Source organism: Tasmannia lanceolata, unplaced genomic scaffold, assembly GCF_043159265.1.
Source record: "Tasmannia lanceolata isolate RefF3 unplaced genomic scaffold, GAP_Taslan_0.1 ptg000005l, whole genome shotgun sequence".
Lineage (NCBI taxonomy): Eukaryota > Viridiplantae > Streptophyta > Magnoliopsida > Canellales > Winteraceae > Tasmannia > Tasmannia lanceolata.
In genome coordinates, this window is record NW_027518682.1 from 4,374,274 (window position 1) to 4,392,857 (window position 18,584).

The following is an 18,584-nucleotide window of genomic DNA, read 5'->3' on the forward strand; positions in this document are numbered from 1 at the left end:
AGTGTAATCCCCCCTAGGCAATGAAATATGTTGACATGAGGAGGAACATATTCACTAAACTCCCTCCCGGGCTCCACGGCCCATATCCGATAGCTATGGAATGCTCTTCACTTATTCTCCACCTCTATTTCTACTTATGCCTCGCCTCACATCCCTGCAAATAACCGATAGCCAGTCCTTCCCAACCTTAAAGGCGGTTGATTGGTCCCCAGGTGCGTAGCATGCCCTATAAGTGTAGCTAGGCAGTGGAGCTAGTCGGTGCAGCAGGGTCGGGTAGGTCAGTCATGCTTCCTTCCCCCCCTAATACCTCTGCAACTAGGCTTACTAATAGGCCCTATTATAGTAAGGCCCTTTGGATGAAATGCTTCCGTCTTTCCATCCCTCCCAAAGCAAGGAATGGAATTGAGAATCAAGTTCTTGATGGTAATGTCACTCAAACCTCTAATCAGTTCGTTTACGAAAAGGCAAAAGTCGAGATGTCGGGGACCCAGCGACGCTTCTCGGTTGAGCGTTGATTCCATCCAATGGGCCGCCCTTACTAAACTAATATGGCATCACAGAATCGGCCCTTTCTTCCAATCCTTGGCGGTTGATCACTCGACTCTACCCCACGAGCTCCGCTGCGAAGGGTTGTTGCCTCGCTTGTACCTGAGGTGTCAAAGTAGTTCTCTAGACAGAAACTCAGGTGTGTTAGCCAACCCCGTTACTAAAGAAAGGAATGAGACCTTCTAAGCCCCATACCTGCCACCCCTGCTATACTTGCTATAGCCCAAATCTCTGTCTGGGGCCTGCTCATGGCCTCTCCCAAGCATAGGGAGGCGGTGCTGAAAGAGCTTAACCGCGCACAGGTCTCCTTAGACAGTAGAATCATCATTAGTGGATACAGCACCAACAACAGCAGCAAATCAAGAGGCAGTTCCAGTCCTTGTCGCAGTGCAATAGTTAGTAGGTGATCCAACACCAGAGATAAGAGACGCAGCCGAATTTGTTGATTCTCGGATACGAAGATATCAAATGGCTTACATCAAACTGGCATTTCCAGTGACTCATGTGTGGTATTTTAAACGTCTTCCTAGTTATATCGCGAACTGCTAGGCTGCTTTACATCGTTCGGGTGAGTAGCTATAAGGATTCCTACCTATTGGTCCGAACAAGTGCTTCTCTCCCTTGACTGCCTCGGAAGGCCTTATTAAATGCTTGTTTGTAAACAGCCAATTCGTCACTCAGAGAGGAAAGCACAGGAGGTGTCGTCGGAATGTGGAACGGTGGACGGACCAGAGTGAAACCAGTAGCGAAGGTATTGGACTCCCGGGGCAGTAACGAAGTGAAGGCCGATTGAATCAGCGAGTGGAAGTGCTCGTACAATCAAGCCACCCGGCCGGCATGTATGTCGGTGGTACCCGTGGGTGGAAGAAAGACTTCTTATCAAAAGAACGAGTGGCGTGACGCGGTCTACTCAATTAATGGGGAATACGCTTTGAGTTGAGAAAGCTCCATTTCCAAGGCAATGATGAGCGCTTGATACTCAGCCACGTTATTTGAGCACTTATGAGTGAGAACGAACGAGAAAGGCAGGATGTCTTTCTGTGGAGTCTCCCGCACCTGCACCATCTCTTTGGGCAGCCCCGTCAATGAAAGAATCTTCTTACGACGGTGTCCGGTTACTAGTGTTGCAGGCCTGAGACACTCGTGTCCCACGTTGGCCTAGAATGCTACACCAAAAGGGCCGGCCGGCAGATTGAGGGCAGGGTATCGATCATTTGTTCATGGTCAAACAATAGGGGGCCGTAGCACTGACCTCCTTTTTTACTGATTCAATACAACAGGGGAAAAGATCGTATTGTTCCCTACCGAGACAACGGTACCGGCTCTTATGCCTTGCTAGCAGAAATCAATCAACCCAGGGCCAAAGCTATTGAATCGAGGGATAGCGAGTTCGAAATAGCTGATAACCAGTCTTGGGGGATTACCCACCCTTAGATCTCAAGCCCAGACCCACCTACCTCGTTGCCTAGATTGGACGATAAAGCAAGCGCGGTCTCCAACAAACCAATCCCTAATCCCTTCCATATCATAATCAAAAGTAAAGCTATTCAAGTAGTATCTTAGTTTTATCCGGTATGGCTCGCTTCTTCTGTGTAATAGGCTTTATCCCTTGCTTCTTTGCTTCTTCCCGCAGTTAAGGAGTTTGATAAGGTCTTAGCTCATGGAATACTAGCTCTTCCTCTAGCTCCTGCTTTTGCTAACAGTCAAATCAAATAGGTCTAGCTCTATGGAATTCTTTAGCAGTTGCAGTAGCAGTACGGATGGAATCCCTTTAGCACTATACTTATTTTCAGGTACTTGCCTAGTCGCTCGGGTAATCCGTCCACGAATGAATAACGCTTCCCTTTTCTTTTTGGAAATCGTTATCTTCCTTCCCCTGCCAGGGCAGAATTTCTTGTATAGGTCTCCTTCCCTTGTCTTTATCTCTTTCCACTCTCGCAATTGGTCTCCTCTGGAATCTTGAATTGGCTTGCTTGTTTGGCACAACTTCTACTATAAAAAAGCAATCTGATAGGTCTGTCTGGTTTGCTATTCCATTACTGGAATTAGTTTGTCTCTTCTGTCATCGGTCTGAGGTCTCGCAAACGATCCCGTCTCCTGTCTCAATCAGTCTGTCCCGTACTCAATCTGTATAAAAGACTTCTCTTCCCTGCCAGCGAATCTATCTTGGTTGGCTCTCTAGGTTAGGTGCTTCCTTCGGCCGATAGGTGCTTTTATGTTATGAGTGAATCTCTCTCTATGGCCTTATTGGATTGAATCTCGTATAGCCGATTTTTTGCCTTTACTTTAAGGCGTATGAAATGGCTTTCATCAAGGCCCGTCGATGATTGAAAAAGAAAAAGGGCTTGATTTGAGGATCTCTTTATAAGGTGCAAAATCCATAGTAGCATTTGGGGATGCAACAACAATAGTAGAAGCTGGAGATCCAAGAATAGCTTCCGCAGGAGCTGCTTTCGAGCCCCTTTATTATTATTATTAGTAAGATAGTTGCTTCTTCCTATGTCCAGTACCGGTCCCTGTATCAGGGAAAGAGGTAGGCGCAATTTGTCAATCAGTTCGATGGATTGTCAATCAATTGCTTGGTCTGCCCGGTCAAACGGTCCTATTCAGTCAATCCGGTAATTGAAGTATGAAAGTACTCTTCGCTAGTGCGCTCATCCAGCAATAAACTTTATGTATAAAATAGCGCGTGAAGCAATCAAAGGGCTGCCCTACTTCTCTAGCCTACAGCGCCCTTTATCGATCAAGTTCTTTCGCGCTAGGGTAGGGCGCTCAAGCAAACGAAGGCTTGGCTCGAAACAAGCAACGGCCCTTGACTATCTTTACAAAACTAATAAGTGTGCTAGCGCGCCTTTGAAATCAATAAAGGATTGATAAAGGGCAACAAGCAAACAAGCAAGGGATTCGCGTCCTCCGGTAGCAGCCTCAGCGGTCCAAAGTCACGCCAAGGCGGCTCGGGCCCCCCAGTGGGAAGCGGGTGAGCGGTATGAGCCGCCCCGGCTGGAGCCCGTTCCTGAGCCGCCAGGGGCAACCATTGCCTGTAGAAGGCTGCCCCGTTTTCAGCAAGAGATCGGGGGACAAGTTCCCCCGAGCAACCCGAGTTTTTAAGCTTTAAAAATAAAAAATTATAAAAAATATTGGGTTTCACTCGGGTCGGGTTGTCAAAATCTCAACCCGACCCCGACCTGGGTTGGGAAAAGTCAACCCGACCTGACCTTTTTTTCGGCTGAACACGTGGGTTCGGGCTGAACCCGACCCGAGTTGCTCCCCTAATCCCAAGGCCCGCCTTTTCTAGTTTTCTTCGGGAGATGATTTTTTTTCTGTCCGCTTTAGGATAATACACCCCTCATTTAACGTGATTTGACGTCAAAAAGCGTTAGCTCACATCCACGTTACCCGCGGGGGTTTGGGGCGCGGGGTGTATTATCCTACAGGGGGAGCGAAAATATCATCACCCTTTTCTTCCTTTATAAAATTCGGCGGGCTTTTTAATCTTTTTCCTGACTTCGAATTAATACAAGCACTGAATCCATCATTTCTAACCAACTCATTAGGGTTTGTTTGATTGCACAAAATTAGGGTTCTGTTCTTAAGTTCTCAAAGCGCCGAATCTATCCTACCTTCGATCTCTGCAATTTCTCCAAACATGTCTGCATCCGATCCCTCCGCCATGGTTTCTTCGCTAACCAAGAGCTTCGAAAACGTTCCATCTGAAGCTATTCCTTCAATCATTGATTGCATTTTAGCTTCGACCAGTCTATCCCCTTCTTCACTCTTCTCTTTGCTTCTCGACACATTCCACACTCTCACAACGGTAATTTTCTAATCCATTTCAACATGGAAAGTATTAAGCTCTTTAATATGATATTTCGGTACTCCGTAGAAATCTGTGGCAGTAGTACTGATTTAGAAACCCTAAACTCCTACGTAGAAAGAATTCTGTGGCGGTAGTACTGATTTAGAAAATTCTTATTAATTTATTAATTAATGCAGTGATTTTCTCCATTCAATTCCATTCAAGTAGCTTTTAAACTTCAGATATTGTAAACCACATTTTTCATACCTAAAAGCGAAAAAATAACTTTTAGATATGTATTAGAAGTGTAGATTCCTTTATTCATAATAAGATATTTAATCGGAGTCTTAGTGATTTTTTACTTTTTTGATTTTTCTCCCACATTTCATGGAGATGCGAAGGCTGATAGATGATAAACTCAAATTAGTAAAACAAAACTTTCTTACGTGCTTATTCATTCTTTATGTACTTTGTTTTCCTTTGCTATCAAATCTCTATTGTTTTTATTTTAGGGATTTTTTTTATCACGGCATGAAGTCAATGTTATGCAAATACCATCTTTGATTTCATTTTTTTCTAAGAATTGTGTTAGATGCTATTAGAAATATTTTGTTTTTGCAGTTGTCTTTTGATTCTTTTTTTCTTAACATTGCATACAAATAGAATTATTGATATTTTGATTCTGTTTCTCAGGATCTTCTCGGTGCAAAATTGAACTGTGATCACTCAAGCTATATCATATCCTTCACGAGTGCACTTTGTTACCTGATAAAAAACTCTGGTGAGTTATCTCAATCAAGATTCGATAGTGTAGTTTCTTCATATGGTTTTACTAGACATGCAAATGGCCATTATATTGCAATTTTGACTACTCTATTTCACTGTGGTACATGGAACGGTCGGAGTTCCTTGCATCTAGATGGACTAAAATGAATTATGAACTTAGTTCATTTTTTTACCCTCTCTCTCTTTCTGTCTCTTCTCTGATGAACTATAACGTTCCATCAAAACACATCAACTATTTTTATTACAAGACTGCTAAACGATGCCATGTCATCAAAGCCCAAATCTCAACTCAAAAGCTGGTAGTTTATGAACCAAAACATAAGTTCTCCTATCTATATGGGAACTGGGGTATTGTTTATTTCATTTTCTTGTACCTAGGAAAGAGGCACCATGGTGGTGAAGATGGCCTCTAAGCTATGTGATTGCATTTGTAGTAGATTCTCCACCAAAGGATGATTCGGTTTTGGAAACTTCCTTAGAAGCTTCTCAATTGTAACCATTGAAAATAACTAGGTCCTTATGCTAGAGTTGGGGATGGAGCTACATCTAGATATTTTACTATACTCCATGGACTAGTACTCTTACTTTCTATCGTAAACTATACTTGATTATTCTATCCAATGTTTCAAAATTCACATGCAGTCCAAAACCTGGCATCAGCAAATCCAAGTCAGATAGGCCTGACTTGGCTGTGTATCGGTTGCTTCTTTTAATATAAATTTATATTTTTTTAAAGTAGAGAAATAAAGGAGCCAATAGTGTTGCCGGTTGTAGTGTTCTAACTCCAACAAAACCAACTGTGGTGAGGAATGATCACTCTCTGTTATGTTGGCTAGTTTTCTGCCGTGAAAGAAACTCCTTCAATAAAAGGACATTAGTTTAACTTGTAGAGGCATATCAAAGAAACTCCTCTAGATCAAGCAACAACAAGAAGGGGGACCTCTGAAGATGGAGTTTAAGTATATGGGGAAATTTTACAAGTCTTTAACAAGGTGATTCTATACTAAATGCTATGGCTGCTTTCTGATGAGAAAAGTTTAACCTTTGATCTTCTAGTTCAAAAAAAGAGTTGCGTTTACTTGCACCAAAATTGTTTGATGATAGGAGCCTTAAAGCATAGCTTCTTATAATTGATGCAAGGATAGTCCTGCTTGAATGCTGCATATTATCATTCTTCTTCTTTGAACTCAGTCACCCACTGATAAATATAGTCAATGCTTTAACATGAATTTTCATATAATACGGAAGGTGAGCTTATCAGCTGCATGTTGAATACGGGATACATGCATGTTCTATTTGATTTTGATTGAATTCTTTATTATGCAAGTTTTTGAATGCAGTTGTAACCAATAAGTTTTCTATGTAAATAATAAGATGAGATGAACGTGCTTCTACTCTAAGGGCGAGGAAGTAATCAATTGAATGTCCGTTACAATTGAGAATTCAGGATGTTTTGTGGAAAGGCGAATCAAATATTCTTTGAATTTTAATTCCAGATGGGTATATTTTTGATTGGAATGCTTTGTGAGCCTAGAAATCACCACACACAATTTTGCGAGCCATTGTGCCTTGCTTTGAAGGAAGATTATCAGTCAGGATGATGGCTCATGGTCTCTGGATAAGATTAGCCAGTTTCAATTATCATTGTAGATATTTTGTGCTTGTGCTGCGTACATACGGATGGTTTTTTTTGGAATAGATGCGTATTAAAAAGGAACTTATCTGATTTTCGCTTGATAAAACATGAATGTTTATTCCTTATGGTGAATTGTTGTCACTGGTGCGATGATAGGTTTTCTAATCTCAGCAACTTTTTTTTGTGTGATTTTTTCACTGTTTCCCCAGTTTATAGAATATCTAAAATTTAAATACATGCAATGGCCAATAGTATTTTCATGCGATAGGCAATAGTATTTTCATGAACTTGTTTTTATCATTGGGATGTATGGAATATGTAGAGGCTTCCTTTGGCTTGGGTATTTATGGATTTATCAATGTAGGGACTGAAACTGGTGCTTTGCAGTCATTTATTTGGAGAGCTTTTCTTCCTTTACTAAAGATAATCGATACAAATGATTATGAATTACTTAATCAGGTACGAGTTCTACTATTCTTAATTGATAGACTTCATATCTCCTGCAGAAAAATTTCCTAACGAATAAATTGATATTTATTTTAAACCATTCTTAGATTGCAGAATTACTATGTGATATTGTTATAGAAAGTCAAACCTGGGGGCTTATGGAAACAACTTTGGTGCCATTTGCTTTAAGGTCTGTGGGTCTTTCCATAGGTATGTTTCAAAATAAAGAATCATCCATTTTCCAGTGGAGTAGGCACAGTCTTATTCAAGGGCCAAATGGCGATGTGAGGGATGTGGATTTAGATCAAGAGGTCATGCTGCTCATGTCTGGATCTTTTCCGCCATTTAATGCATGCCATATTTTAACTTCGCTATTAGTTGCTGCTCTAAAAAATTGTCAAGCAGCCCAAAGTACAGTACAACCGAAGGTGATGGATAGGCGTGGTTCCTTGGACAATTTTGCCAAAAACATTCTTTGGGATCTCTCTGATATGACAGTTTGCATGCTTTCACAATGTGCGGAACATCGGTCCTGTGCAATTCACTTTCTTCTTCCGGTCATCTTTAGGGCACTTGATGCATTTCTTATGTTTGAAGTTTCAGTACATGGATTGATGTTCATCCTTTCGAGGTACAGGACCCCAACTTAATCTAGTTGTATGTGCAGCACATGTTGTCCATGTAAATCTTCTTGATGTCATGTAAATTCTATGTCACACATATCTCTGGTATTTTCAAAATATCGCGTTTTTATCGTGACATTTTGATAAAATGACAAAATCCCGAAATAATCCTGGGATTTAAAAAATATAGCGATATTTTCATTTTTATCATAAAATATCAAGATATTTTTACGATATTTTTATTTATATTTTTTCTTAAATTTTATGTATTTTTATATTTTTTAAATAATTTTTTTTTATCATTTTTCCCGATATAAACCCAAAAAAATAAAAAAAATTGATATATCCTGAGATTTTCCCTTGCCGAGAAATTCCTGAGAACGATATTTGTGACATAGTGTAGATTTAAATCAGCTTATCCAATAGATCAGTTACACTTTAATCTGATGCTTCGCCATTGAAACCCAAAAGTGGCCTGCTAAGCATCTTTGGCATGGTTGTGCAGGGAGCATTTCTTTAGAAAAATTTGGGAGTGCTGCAAATCACTATTTTCTCGTGGGCCCCTAGAGCGACAAGATGCATATAGTTTACTCGCTTTGTATTTATCTTTCTTGTTACATATTGAAGGGTATGAAAATGATGCTGTGAGAAATGGTGCAAGCGAATTTGATGTAAGAGAAGAAAAGGAGTTTTGGGAGGAAATAAGGAGAGGCTTGGTACATTTCTAAAGTTAAATTATTTTCTTCATTTTATTCGTACGATTTTACCTTGATTTGTTAAAACATTGCACTTCGTGTATGTTCTAATATGTTCATTTTGTCTTGTGGCATATTAGGTTGACAAGGATGCATTAGTGAGAAAACATGCATTACATATTTTGAAAATTTCATTGGGCCGTTATTCTTGTTCTGTAAGTAGCGCAGAAAATCAATGCCATGCTGTTGTTTCAGAAAATAATTTAGACGCTAAGAATTGTTCGACAATCTTGTCCGATGGAAGTTCAACACTTTGTGGTATGTCAAAGAGAGGAAAGTGGGCTGAAAAGGAAGCCAAATCTCTAGGTGTGGGGCAATCATGCAATTCCGCAAATTCTTATATGAATGGTCTGCAGAGATGGGAGGCATTTCTTCTCCTGTATGAAATGCTTGAAGAGTTTGGTACACACTTAGTTGAGGCAGCCTGGACTCATCAAGTAAGTTGCCATGTGTTTTGTGTTTCATTATGCAACTGAACTTACATGGCTTCTCAATCAACTGTTCTCAAATGACTTTTCAATCATTTTTAAGCACTTTTTGAAATTGAGTAGATAAAAATATATTTTTCTTAGTGAAGCTATGGTTAAGGTTTTTGAACACTTATAATATGCCGGCTGGGACAACCGGTCATGAGTTTTGCTATCTCCAGCAGAACTCTTTCTGCTTGCTATGTTTCATTGATGTACCCCGTTTAAATGTACTGATATGTGTTTTACATGAAAAAAATATAATGTGTTTTCTGTGCTGTTACAATTTTTTCTACACTGTTATGATTACAGTCGGGTCCAAGTGATCTAATTCTGTGTGTTGTTTATCTTTGATTGAATATAACATGTTCCTGTCTTGCTACAATTTTTCTACTCTGTTATGATTTCAGTTGGGTCCAAGTGATCTAATAATTTGTGTGTTGTTTTTCTTCGATTATGAGCAACATTTCACTTGCTTCCAAATGCTTCATATTCACTAACTATGCATAATAATTAGCGTTAAAATCCTTTTAACTTGTACTTATATAAGTTCAACAGTGTAGGGGTGGAACACTTTCTAACAACGATATTGAACTAGTATTTATCATATACAATATTTGGTTATTGGGGGATGTATTAGAAGAACAGAAAAAATGCTATGATCTATATGGTTAGGACTGATTGAGTTTATTGGCAGAGAAAGAGGTAACACTTCTTCACCCGACCTCTCATGTCTTGACAGTGATGGTATGCTGTTTGAGATTGATCTTTCCGAGGAATGTAAATCATGTGACAGAATCTTATGTACCGCCTATCACGTTCTCTTAGTGACATAAAGATGACTTATCCACTAAAGTCTTGTTTTTATACATTGAAATTTATCTTTCCTGATACTTGAACCTTGTCATATTTGGGCTAGCAGATGAGGATGGTTTGTTGGATTGTGAGAAGCGTAGGAGACTACAGGTCATTAAGGGATTCATAAAGGGATGATGCTAAAAACAGGATAATGATTTGTATGATCATCGACCTACATATTTACACACATGGTTATTTTCATCATGTGTACTTTTACTGTTTAGTGTCATTATGTGATTCAATAGGTAGATGGAGCGTCAAAAACATCCAATCCACTTGCAGTTTGCTAACTTCTATCATTCAAAAAAAAAAAAAAAAGTTTGCTAACTTATCTTTATTTGTTGTAGTTTTTCTGTCCTTTCTTCCGGTCGTGATAAGAATACTAGTCTGAATCATGATTTTTTTTTTTTGAAATGGTCTAATCCTTTAGAAAAGGGGTCGACTCCACCATTATTGCTATTGTGTACAAATCCTTCTTTTTAATGGTGCTAATATCTACAAATCTTAAACTGGTAGCCAGTTTCTGCCTAATGTTACCAGCTGTTTGAGTGACTGACCACATTATTCTTCCAGGTATCCTTGTTGCTTCATTTTTCTTCTCCATGTGATTTGGATATGAACCCTGTTGGTAGAGGGCTTCACCAAATTCAGTTGGAAGCTGTAGATGGAATTTTTAGCTGGTTAGCAATCTTATGGGAAAGAGGCTTTTGTCACAATAATCCTCAAGGTATATCAGGGCCCTTATGTTGATGGTGAATGGTTTATGTGATTAGTTTAGAAACTTAGTTATGCAACTTTTTTTGCCATTCTGAACTAAATTTCTTTTGACGTTTTGGTTGCAGTTCGTTGCTTGATCATGCAGTCATTTTTGGGTATAGAGTGGGAAAATCATGGAAATTGTGCAAAACTAGTGCCTGAAAGTTTTGTACTCGGTCCGTTCATACAAGGCTTGAATGATGCTGTGCACCACAAGGACTTCGGTTAGGTTTTCAACTATACTTCTTGCTCTTTTAATTAGCCCAATGAAAGGACCAAGGTATCATTATTTATTGCACCACTCTACTAGCTGACAGTTTTAGAGATGAGAGGGGTTTTTGTTTGATCACTTCGGTTTCAGTCGGCACGGAAGCGGAAACATTTTGGTTTTTGTGGAAATCTTGTAAAATCACGGGAATGTATGGAAACATATACAAATGATGAAATTTTAAGATGAAACTTTTCGAATTGCTAGAATAAGCACAAATACATACTTAGAAACCATCACATAAGCAAGAAAGCCATACATAACAGCTTAATCACGTCAAACACTTAGTGACATGTGTCACTGTCACACATGTCACGGACAGTAAAGCCAATAAAGAAGTACAATGCAATGAATTATAAGAAAGTACAATGACCAGTCTCCCCTCCAAGGACCCCGACTCTATGTCAATACGATGTAAATAGCTTGATATGATGGAAATCAGAGCAACTTTCCATTTTTTAATCGTTCCGACTATTTCAATCAAATTTCAGGAATTTCGGTGATAAGCAACCTAGATCACGTCGGTTTTGGTCAGCACGGAAACTGAAACATTTCGGTTTCGGTAAAGTTTTGGTGGAAATCTTGTAAAATAACCGAAATGTATGGAAACATATGCAAATTATGATTTTTTTAAGATGAAACTTTGAGAAGTGCTAGAATAACCACAAATACGTACTTAGAAACCACAAATACGTGCTAGAGTAAGCAAGAAACTGAAATGACCATATTGAAGACTGATTACATTCAGGCGGTCCCTCATCACAAGTCATTATTCTTGGTACTAGGAGCTTGTGACCGATAGGGCTAATTGAGTTTGTTACAGTTCCTATGCTTGCTCTACAAGTCCAAATATGCCCTGCTTTGATGGGTAAGAATGTGCAAGACATATCTAACTAAAAGTGATCTAGGTTGCTTAACGTCAAGTCGTCAATCAAGTGTGGCATATCATGACCATACTCTTTGAATTTGATCATGCATTGCAGGTCTCTGTCATTATATAGTCCTAGACTCTTGCTTGGGAGAAGATACCACCATAGTTTTAAATTTCAGCCGAAATACTTCAGTTTTGGTTATGACCGAAACAAAATTCCCACGGAATCATATTTTTCATTTTTACAATATTTTTTTATGACGATATTTTCACAATATCACTGAAATTTCGGCTGCACACCTATTTACACGTTTTCCACCAAAATTACACGATTTCCACCGAAATTTTCACGAGTTCCACTGAAATTATAACCTATTTTTACAAGATTTCAGCCAGAATTTCCACCTTAACCGAAATATTTCGATTTCGGTAGTGGCTGAAACTGATTTTTTTTTTTTTTTTTTGGTTTTGTTTTGAAAGATCCCGAAGCCGAAATTTAAAATACTGGATACCAGTAGTGTCACAGTTCCTTTCCTTGGCTGGATTTTGATCTCATGTTGGCTACTCGTATTCTGATTGACATCTTTTGCCTTTGCTGCCGCATTTGTGTATGTCAGCGACTCATTATTTGCGACAAACTCTCTTTACTACTGGCAAACAAAATAGTTCTCCCAACCATTGCAGTGTATCTATGGATAAGTCATTGAAATTAATTCAACATACAAAACTAGCATGGACATTCAACAGAGCCATACTGCATGTGTAATCTGCTAAAATTCTCTCTTGACTCTTTTCCATTTTCAAGAGAATTGATGTCCTGCCTACATTATTTAAACCAAAATCTAGGACCCCATGCTCTTGAATCAGGTCAAGCGAGTCCATGTAAAATCCTAAATTTTGCCGAAAACTAAAGGAGAAAGACCGGAACACATATTGTTCAAAAAGAAGAAGAAGAAGACAGGAACACATAAATAAAAATGGAAGACCTCTGCTAATTGTAAGTAATAAAGGGAGACATGTTTTTTTTTGTTAGAATAAATCCTAGTTTTTGTTGTCTTCATCTCCTCTTTATATCATAAGTGTTCATAAAGTAGTGCCCCATGTGCAGCTGTACAAGTGGTTGACAGGCAGCAGGATTGTAAAAGTGGCTATACTTTAAGCTTCAGCTTTCACTAGGCAAGCTTTTAAGAACTCATGAAGTTTACCATTCAAAAAAAGAAGAAGAAGAACTCGTGAAGTTTCTATATGAATGGAAGAACACTTGCCTCCTGACCCCGTCTTATCGTGGCTGCTGGCACGGAGTTAGCAGGGGCTTCTTCCTCAAATCCTGCCATGATCACACTCGTCGAAAGAGCTTTACAAGCGTCATTGCCCTTCTTCACTCTCGCGATATTGCTGGATCGGGCTTTTGCCCATTGTCTAAGACGAAAGAGCTTTACAAGCGGCATTGCCCTTCACTCACGCGATATTGCTGATCGGCTTTCGCCCAATGTCCAAGATTCCCCACTGCTGCCTCCTGTGGGAGTCCGGGCCAAGGTTGCCAGAGCGGGAATCAAAAGCGGGAATCGAAGGCTCTCGGAATGGTCAGAAGCGGGAATCGAAGGCTTCCGAAGTGGTTAGAAGCGGGAATCGTGAACTCGCGGGAAAGTCATCGGGAATCGCCTGAGAGTTGGGAATCGCCAAGGAATTTCCGAGGAATCGTTGGAAAATCGCATTTCACTTAACATTAAACCGCGGTTCCCAAAAGTGGGAATCAGGTTTCCGGGGAATCATTAACCGCGATTCCCAAAAGTGGGAATCCGGTATCCGGTGAATACGAATCGGGATTCCTAGTTTTTGGGATTCGAGAAGATTCCCGTTTCGGATTTGCGAACCAGGGAATCGCGGTTCCCCACTCCTAGAGAAGAATGCTGCTTCCTTGGTCCGGGCAGTGTCTCAGTCTTTGAGTGCTCGTCGTACCACAAGGTTGGTGCACTAGGCTGATCGAGACTCTACTTTTCGGATCTGGCACTCGTGCCCGGCCCGGTCTGCCAGCTCTTAGTGGCTCTACGCCCAACCGTGCATGGGTAGCCCCAAAATTGGGTTGGTTTGGTTAAGTTTTAACTGGACCCTATGAGGTTTTAAATATTTGAATGGTATATAACCCAAATATACAATAAATTCACTAATAAAACAGCGCATGAACTGAGAAAAGCAATCCAAACTAGAAATCCTTTAACCCTAACCACACCAAGCTGAGAAAATGGAAAATAATTAAATCAAGAATTTCTTATCTACTTTTCCTTCTATAATCAATTGTCTACATGTTATGCCCTTTTACAAATTGAAGTTTCTAAACTAATTTTCTATTTTCCCCTATGTGGTTTCCTTGTAATATAATCCAAGTCCGTATTTTTGTTGCAAGCAATGGATTTTAAGCAACAATTTTCTCAATCAGAGTGATTATTATAGGAATATTGAGTTTCCCAGGGAGCTAGAACCCTATAACGATAACAAAGCAGTGGGAGGGATCTATACTAGGCTAATCTCCTTTCATCAGGGCAATACTCTTCCTGATCAGGGAAAACTGGTCACTAGCAAATCTAATATCACAGTGATCTATTCATAAAGACAGTCTGATGGCTAATCAACTGCATAACGGTCATAATAAATCCTTAGACTTGCTTTCCGTGGAATCCTACAAACCTACATCGTAAAATGAAGAATACACAGCTCTGATCCATTATGCCCTGAAATCATAGGAAAAAATTGTACATCTGGATATAATGGCACGAGCAAAAAGAAAAAAATTATGTCAGCAACTACGGATTTTCTCGGTAATCTAAAACCTACCTAATTCAGGGGTTCCTATTCTCATGTTTTTGCTCTTGGCTTTTTGTGGATTTTGGGGAGCTCTAGTTTCAGATTTCATGACCAAAGTTTAGGAGATAGGGTTTAAGGTGGTAAAGTTACATTTACTTCTTCGTTAAGTTGTATTTGTTTCTCCTAGAATTCAAATTTTTCCAGTTGAATTGTGCCAAAGTCGTCACAAAAGACAATTCATAACGACAATTGGTTGCATGGACATTTTCATATGTTCTTCTAGAAAGTCAGGATTTTGATTAATACGACACTCTTGAAAACATTTTGGGATCTGTACGCCTACTCAGGAGCTATTAGGTGAAACCCATTGAGGGAAGGCCTAGAACCTCAAAAGTTTATTATTTCACTGCTTGTCATGACTTCATGTACTTGAGACTCGCCTGTAAGCTCCATAACTTCTTTCTAATATATTGTTTCACATATAGCTTTTTTTAATGGTAAATTTCACATATAGATTTTCTAGCAATATGTTTCATTTCATCTCTGTGTAAGGCAACTTCAATAAATTTGTTCTTGAACCTCAAAATTTTGGTCGTGTTAAAAAGGATTCGGTGGGTTACATATTTCACGTGTTTAAAGTTCAAACTTGTTTGTAAGCTTGAGGATGTTTCTGATATGCTAATAAGCAGATTGCATCATTGTGTTGCAGGTGTGAAAGGAGTTTACTCTTCAAAAACAATTGAATGCGCAAGAAATTTTATACGCTACTTCTCTAGCTATTTCTCTAGAAGGTATGTTGGTATTTGTTTGATTATTTTGTGATTCATGGCATTTTGATTATTTGCTTGATGGAAGTAACATCACATACTGCTATTAGCTCTTTTGGCCAATTTATTGTTGGTGTAAAGTTAAGGGTTTATGTGAGAGTAGAAGAGAGAAAAGAAGAGGAGGAGAGTGTGGGAAAAAGGGAGATTCATAATGGTGTGCAAATTTGGTCGGCATCCAATTTCTCCTTGCTGAAGTGTCTGTCCACTTGCAAGTTACAATATTATTTGTTCAACGATGCTGTACTAGATGATATGCAATGCTGATTGCAGCCTTTTGATCACAGTACAATCTCCTATGTTCTCAAAATGCATTTGTATGGGAAAAAGTGGAGGTGCATGTGATCGATGGTCCTTCAAGCTGAGCCATCACATGCCTTAGACTTTATAGATTTGTTATTATTTTCTTAGAGGGAATTGAAACCTACTGAGATGGATATTAGGTTGCATGTGTAGAAGGATGGCCTGTAGAACTTGTACTAGATGAAGTGACTGCATGAGCTGCAGAGATATTCAGCGTATTGAACTTGGTCGGTTGACCATGCAGATTCCAACATGTCTCCTTAGTGTGCCAAGAAGTCAAGAACATCCACTATGGTCATACTTCAATTTATCCTTCTCACCTGATACTTCTCCAAAATTTTTTCCAACTCATTCGACTCTTTGAAATAGTTGCAAGTGCTGAATGATATTGTTCGAGTCTAGACAACATAGCATTCCGCCTAATATAGTTGTGTACTTGCCCTAGAGATGTAGGGAGAGGATCACACCCAAGGATCAGTATCCTAGCATGTGCATAATTAGAATTCAGTCCAGCCAAGAACTTAAAATATCCTTGTTTTCTCTACAAGGCTTTTGTCTACTGCTACATTGGTAGAACAGATGTGGTGTACCACTGATAATGATCATTTTCTTCTCATTTGCTCCTTAGGAGGGATAGTACACCACTAAGGGCATCTCCTCCGATCGTAGATGCAATATCTCTCGTTGCAACTCTTACAACATTGTAAAGTTCCCAACCTGGGAGTATGCTTGTTCATCCGATACCCATGTTTCTTTTGCTCTCTTTAGGAAGGGAAAATCTTTACTTATTGACATCTGCATCGAATGCCAGGGCCACAGCATCACAATTAAGTTTTCTGCTTCCCACTTCTCATAGCTAGGATCCAACTGATCTGGTTCTTGAATGCGTCTGTTTGTGTATTCAACTTTTCCTCATCCACCAATGAACAACCAGACAGACTGTACCCATTCCAAATAATCACTGCCATCTTAAACTTCACTTTTGGAGTTTGCTGTCCCAGGTTAATAATGCTATGAGCCTATGACTACCCTAATGTGATACACTACTTACTGCACTGGAGACAATGGGAGATTCTCCAGCAACACTGCTGTCAGAAATTTGGCTGATTTATTGGATCCAAAACAATCTTCCAATCGTACGATAGAATCCATGAGGAAATACGGAAAAGAAAAACATCACGCTACAAACCCTCTTCAACATAAAGAACAATCAGAATTTTCCAGATTTGATATGTTTAATCCTCTATAAAAAAAATGCAGTCATAAGATGCACACAGGCAGTAAACCATACCAATCTCTTTGAAGAACCCCATAGATCTATTTGTACAACCAGATTTGTCCCTGTTCGTATGTGTAGATTTGACTGTACATGGAGATCTGACCGTACATGTGGTGGTTATGTGGACATAAAAAAAAGAAGAGAAGAGAAGAAGGGGAGAAAAGTAAAATTCATAATAGTGTATCTCACCCCATGAAAACCCAAATACATATAAACATGACTTCAAGCAACTACAAAAAATTGTCACTCTTAAGTGACTTATAGGTGAGGGCGAGCCTTGGCGCAGCGGTAAGGTTGCTCCATTGTGACCTGGTGGTCACGGGTTCAAGTCACGGAAACAGCCTCTCTGCAAAGTAGCGGTAAGTCTGCGTACATCTAGCCCTCCCCAGACCCCGCAATGGTGGGGACCTCGTGCACTGGGCCGCCCAAAATAAGTGACTTATAGGTGATAGGCTCCATCTACATAATACAGTCACTAACATTCCTTATCATTAGCCGCTCAAAAAAAGGTCCTAATCACTATTAAGTCCTGCCATAGAGCCCTGACAACAGTGTTATGTGCCAATACTTATTTATTTGAATTTAGCCTCTCAAAAAGAAAAAAAACTCTAATCACTATTAAATACTGCCATAGGGCCCTGACCACAGTGTTATGTGCCGATACTTATTTATTTGTGTTTGTGATGTTATGCCTTCTTTTGTTCTGTCAATTTGTTGAAAAGTAAGTTGGGATGTTATTCATTTACATTTTACACTGCAATACATCTACACAACAAATTTATTCACATTTTGATATTGACTCATTCAGAGTCTTTATGCTGAAGAAGCTTTAATGATTTCTGAGTTAATATTATGCTTTCTATATGCACTAACTTTCCTGATTGTTAAGTATGGCAATTAAGCTTGTTGGTTATTTTGTTATTTTCTAAATATTAGATGATTGTCGAATGTCAGCTGCAATCTACACCTCCCACTGTTACATTTTTTCTAGTCACATCTTCTAAGGGCATCTTGCTAAGTTTCAAAGCCAACAGAGAATGAGTCCATATCAAAGGGAAGGAGATAATCCTATCACTTGAACCATGTCATCAAAAGATATAATTTGGTTTCTAGTACCAACGAAACATGGTGACAAGCATTGAGAGCTTGCGGTTTGTATTTTTAGAAGTATTAGTGATAGGTGAGAAATTGATTCAGATGCTTCTTTTATGTTGGTTGCAGGGAGCGGGTAGCATTCCTATGCAGTTTAGCATCTGTAGCAAACCAAGAGTCTCTTACGCGAGCTGGATTCATGGCTCTTGCTATTTGCATTGCTTCTGCCGGCTCTGGAATGAAGACACATTGTGGAAGTGAAGCACGATGTGGTGAAAATAGTTGCCCTGACGTGGTGCGAGTGGAATGTACTCAAGAAGGTCTTTCGGATGACAATAGAGCAGATTTGCTGGATGCTCTGGGAATTGTTATCGAGAGAAGCAAACAGCACTTCAATCCGAATTATCGTCTTCGAGGTCTCTTTTTTATGAGCTGCTTAAATATTCTTATTATTTGCTTTCCAATGGGTCATCTT

General features: G+C 39.4%; 1 protein-coding gene across 2 annotated transcripts in view; it reads left to right on the forward strand.

Annotated features, from left to right (window-relative positions):
* Nucleotides 1-4,043: 4,043 nt before the first annotated feature.
* The window catches only part of LOC143877157 (tRNA/rRNA methyltransferase (SpoU) family protein), a 47,229-nt gene continuing 32,688 nt past the window's right edge, over nucleotides 4,044-18,584 (forward strand). For both annotated transcript variants that reach the window (XM_077379028.1, XM_077379030.1), the window contains exons 1-10: nucleotides 4,044-4,360; nucleotides 5,036-5,123; nucleotides 7,129-7,223; nucleotides 7,319-7,842; nucleotides 8,340-8,550; nucleotides 8,670-9,026; nucleotides 10,488-10,641; nucleotides 10,757-10,894; nucleotides 15,321-15,402; nucleotides 18,239-18,525. In XM_077379028.1, coding sequence (XP_077235143.1) covers nucleotides 4,193-4,360; nucleotides 5,036-5,123; nucleotides 7,129-7,223; nucleotides 7,319-7,842; nucleotides 8,340-8,550; nucleotides 8,670-9,026; nucleotides 10,488-10,641; nucleotides 10,757-10,894; nucleotides 15,321-15,402; nucleotides 18,239-18,525 — 2,104 coding nt within the window. In that variant the 5' untranslated portion in view covers nucleotides 4,044-4,192. The remainder of the gene's footprint in view (nucleotides 4,361-5,035; nucleotides 5,124-7,128; nucleotides 7,224-7,318; nucleotides 7,843-8,339; nucleotides 8,551-8,669; nucleotides 9,027-10,487; nucleotides 10,642-10,756; nucleotides 10,895-15,320; nucleotides 15,403-18,238; nucleotides 18,526-18,584) is intronic.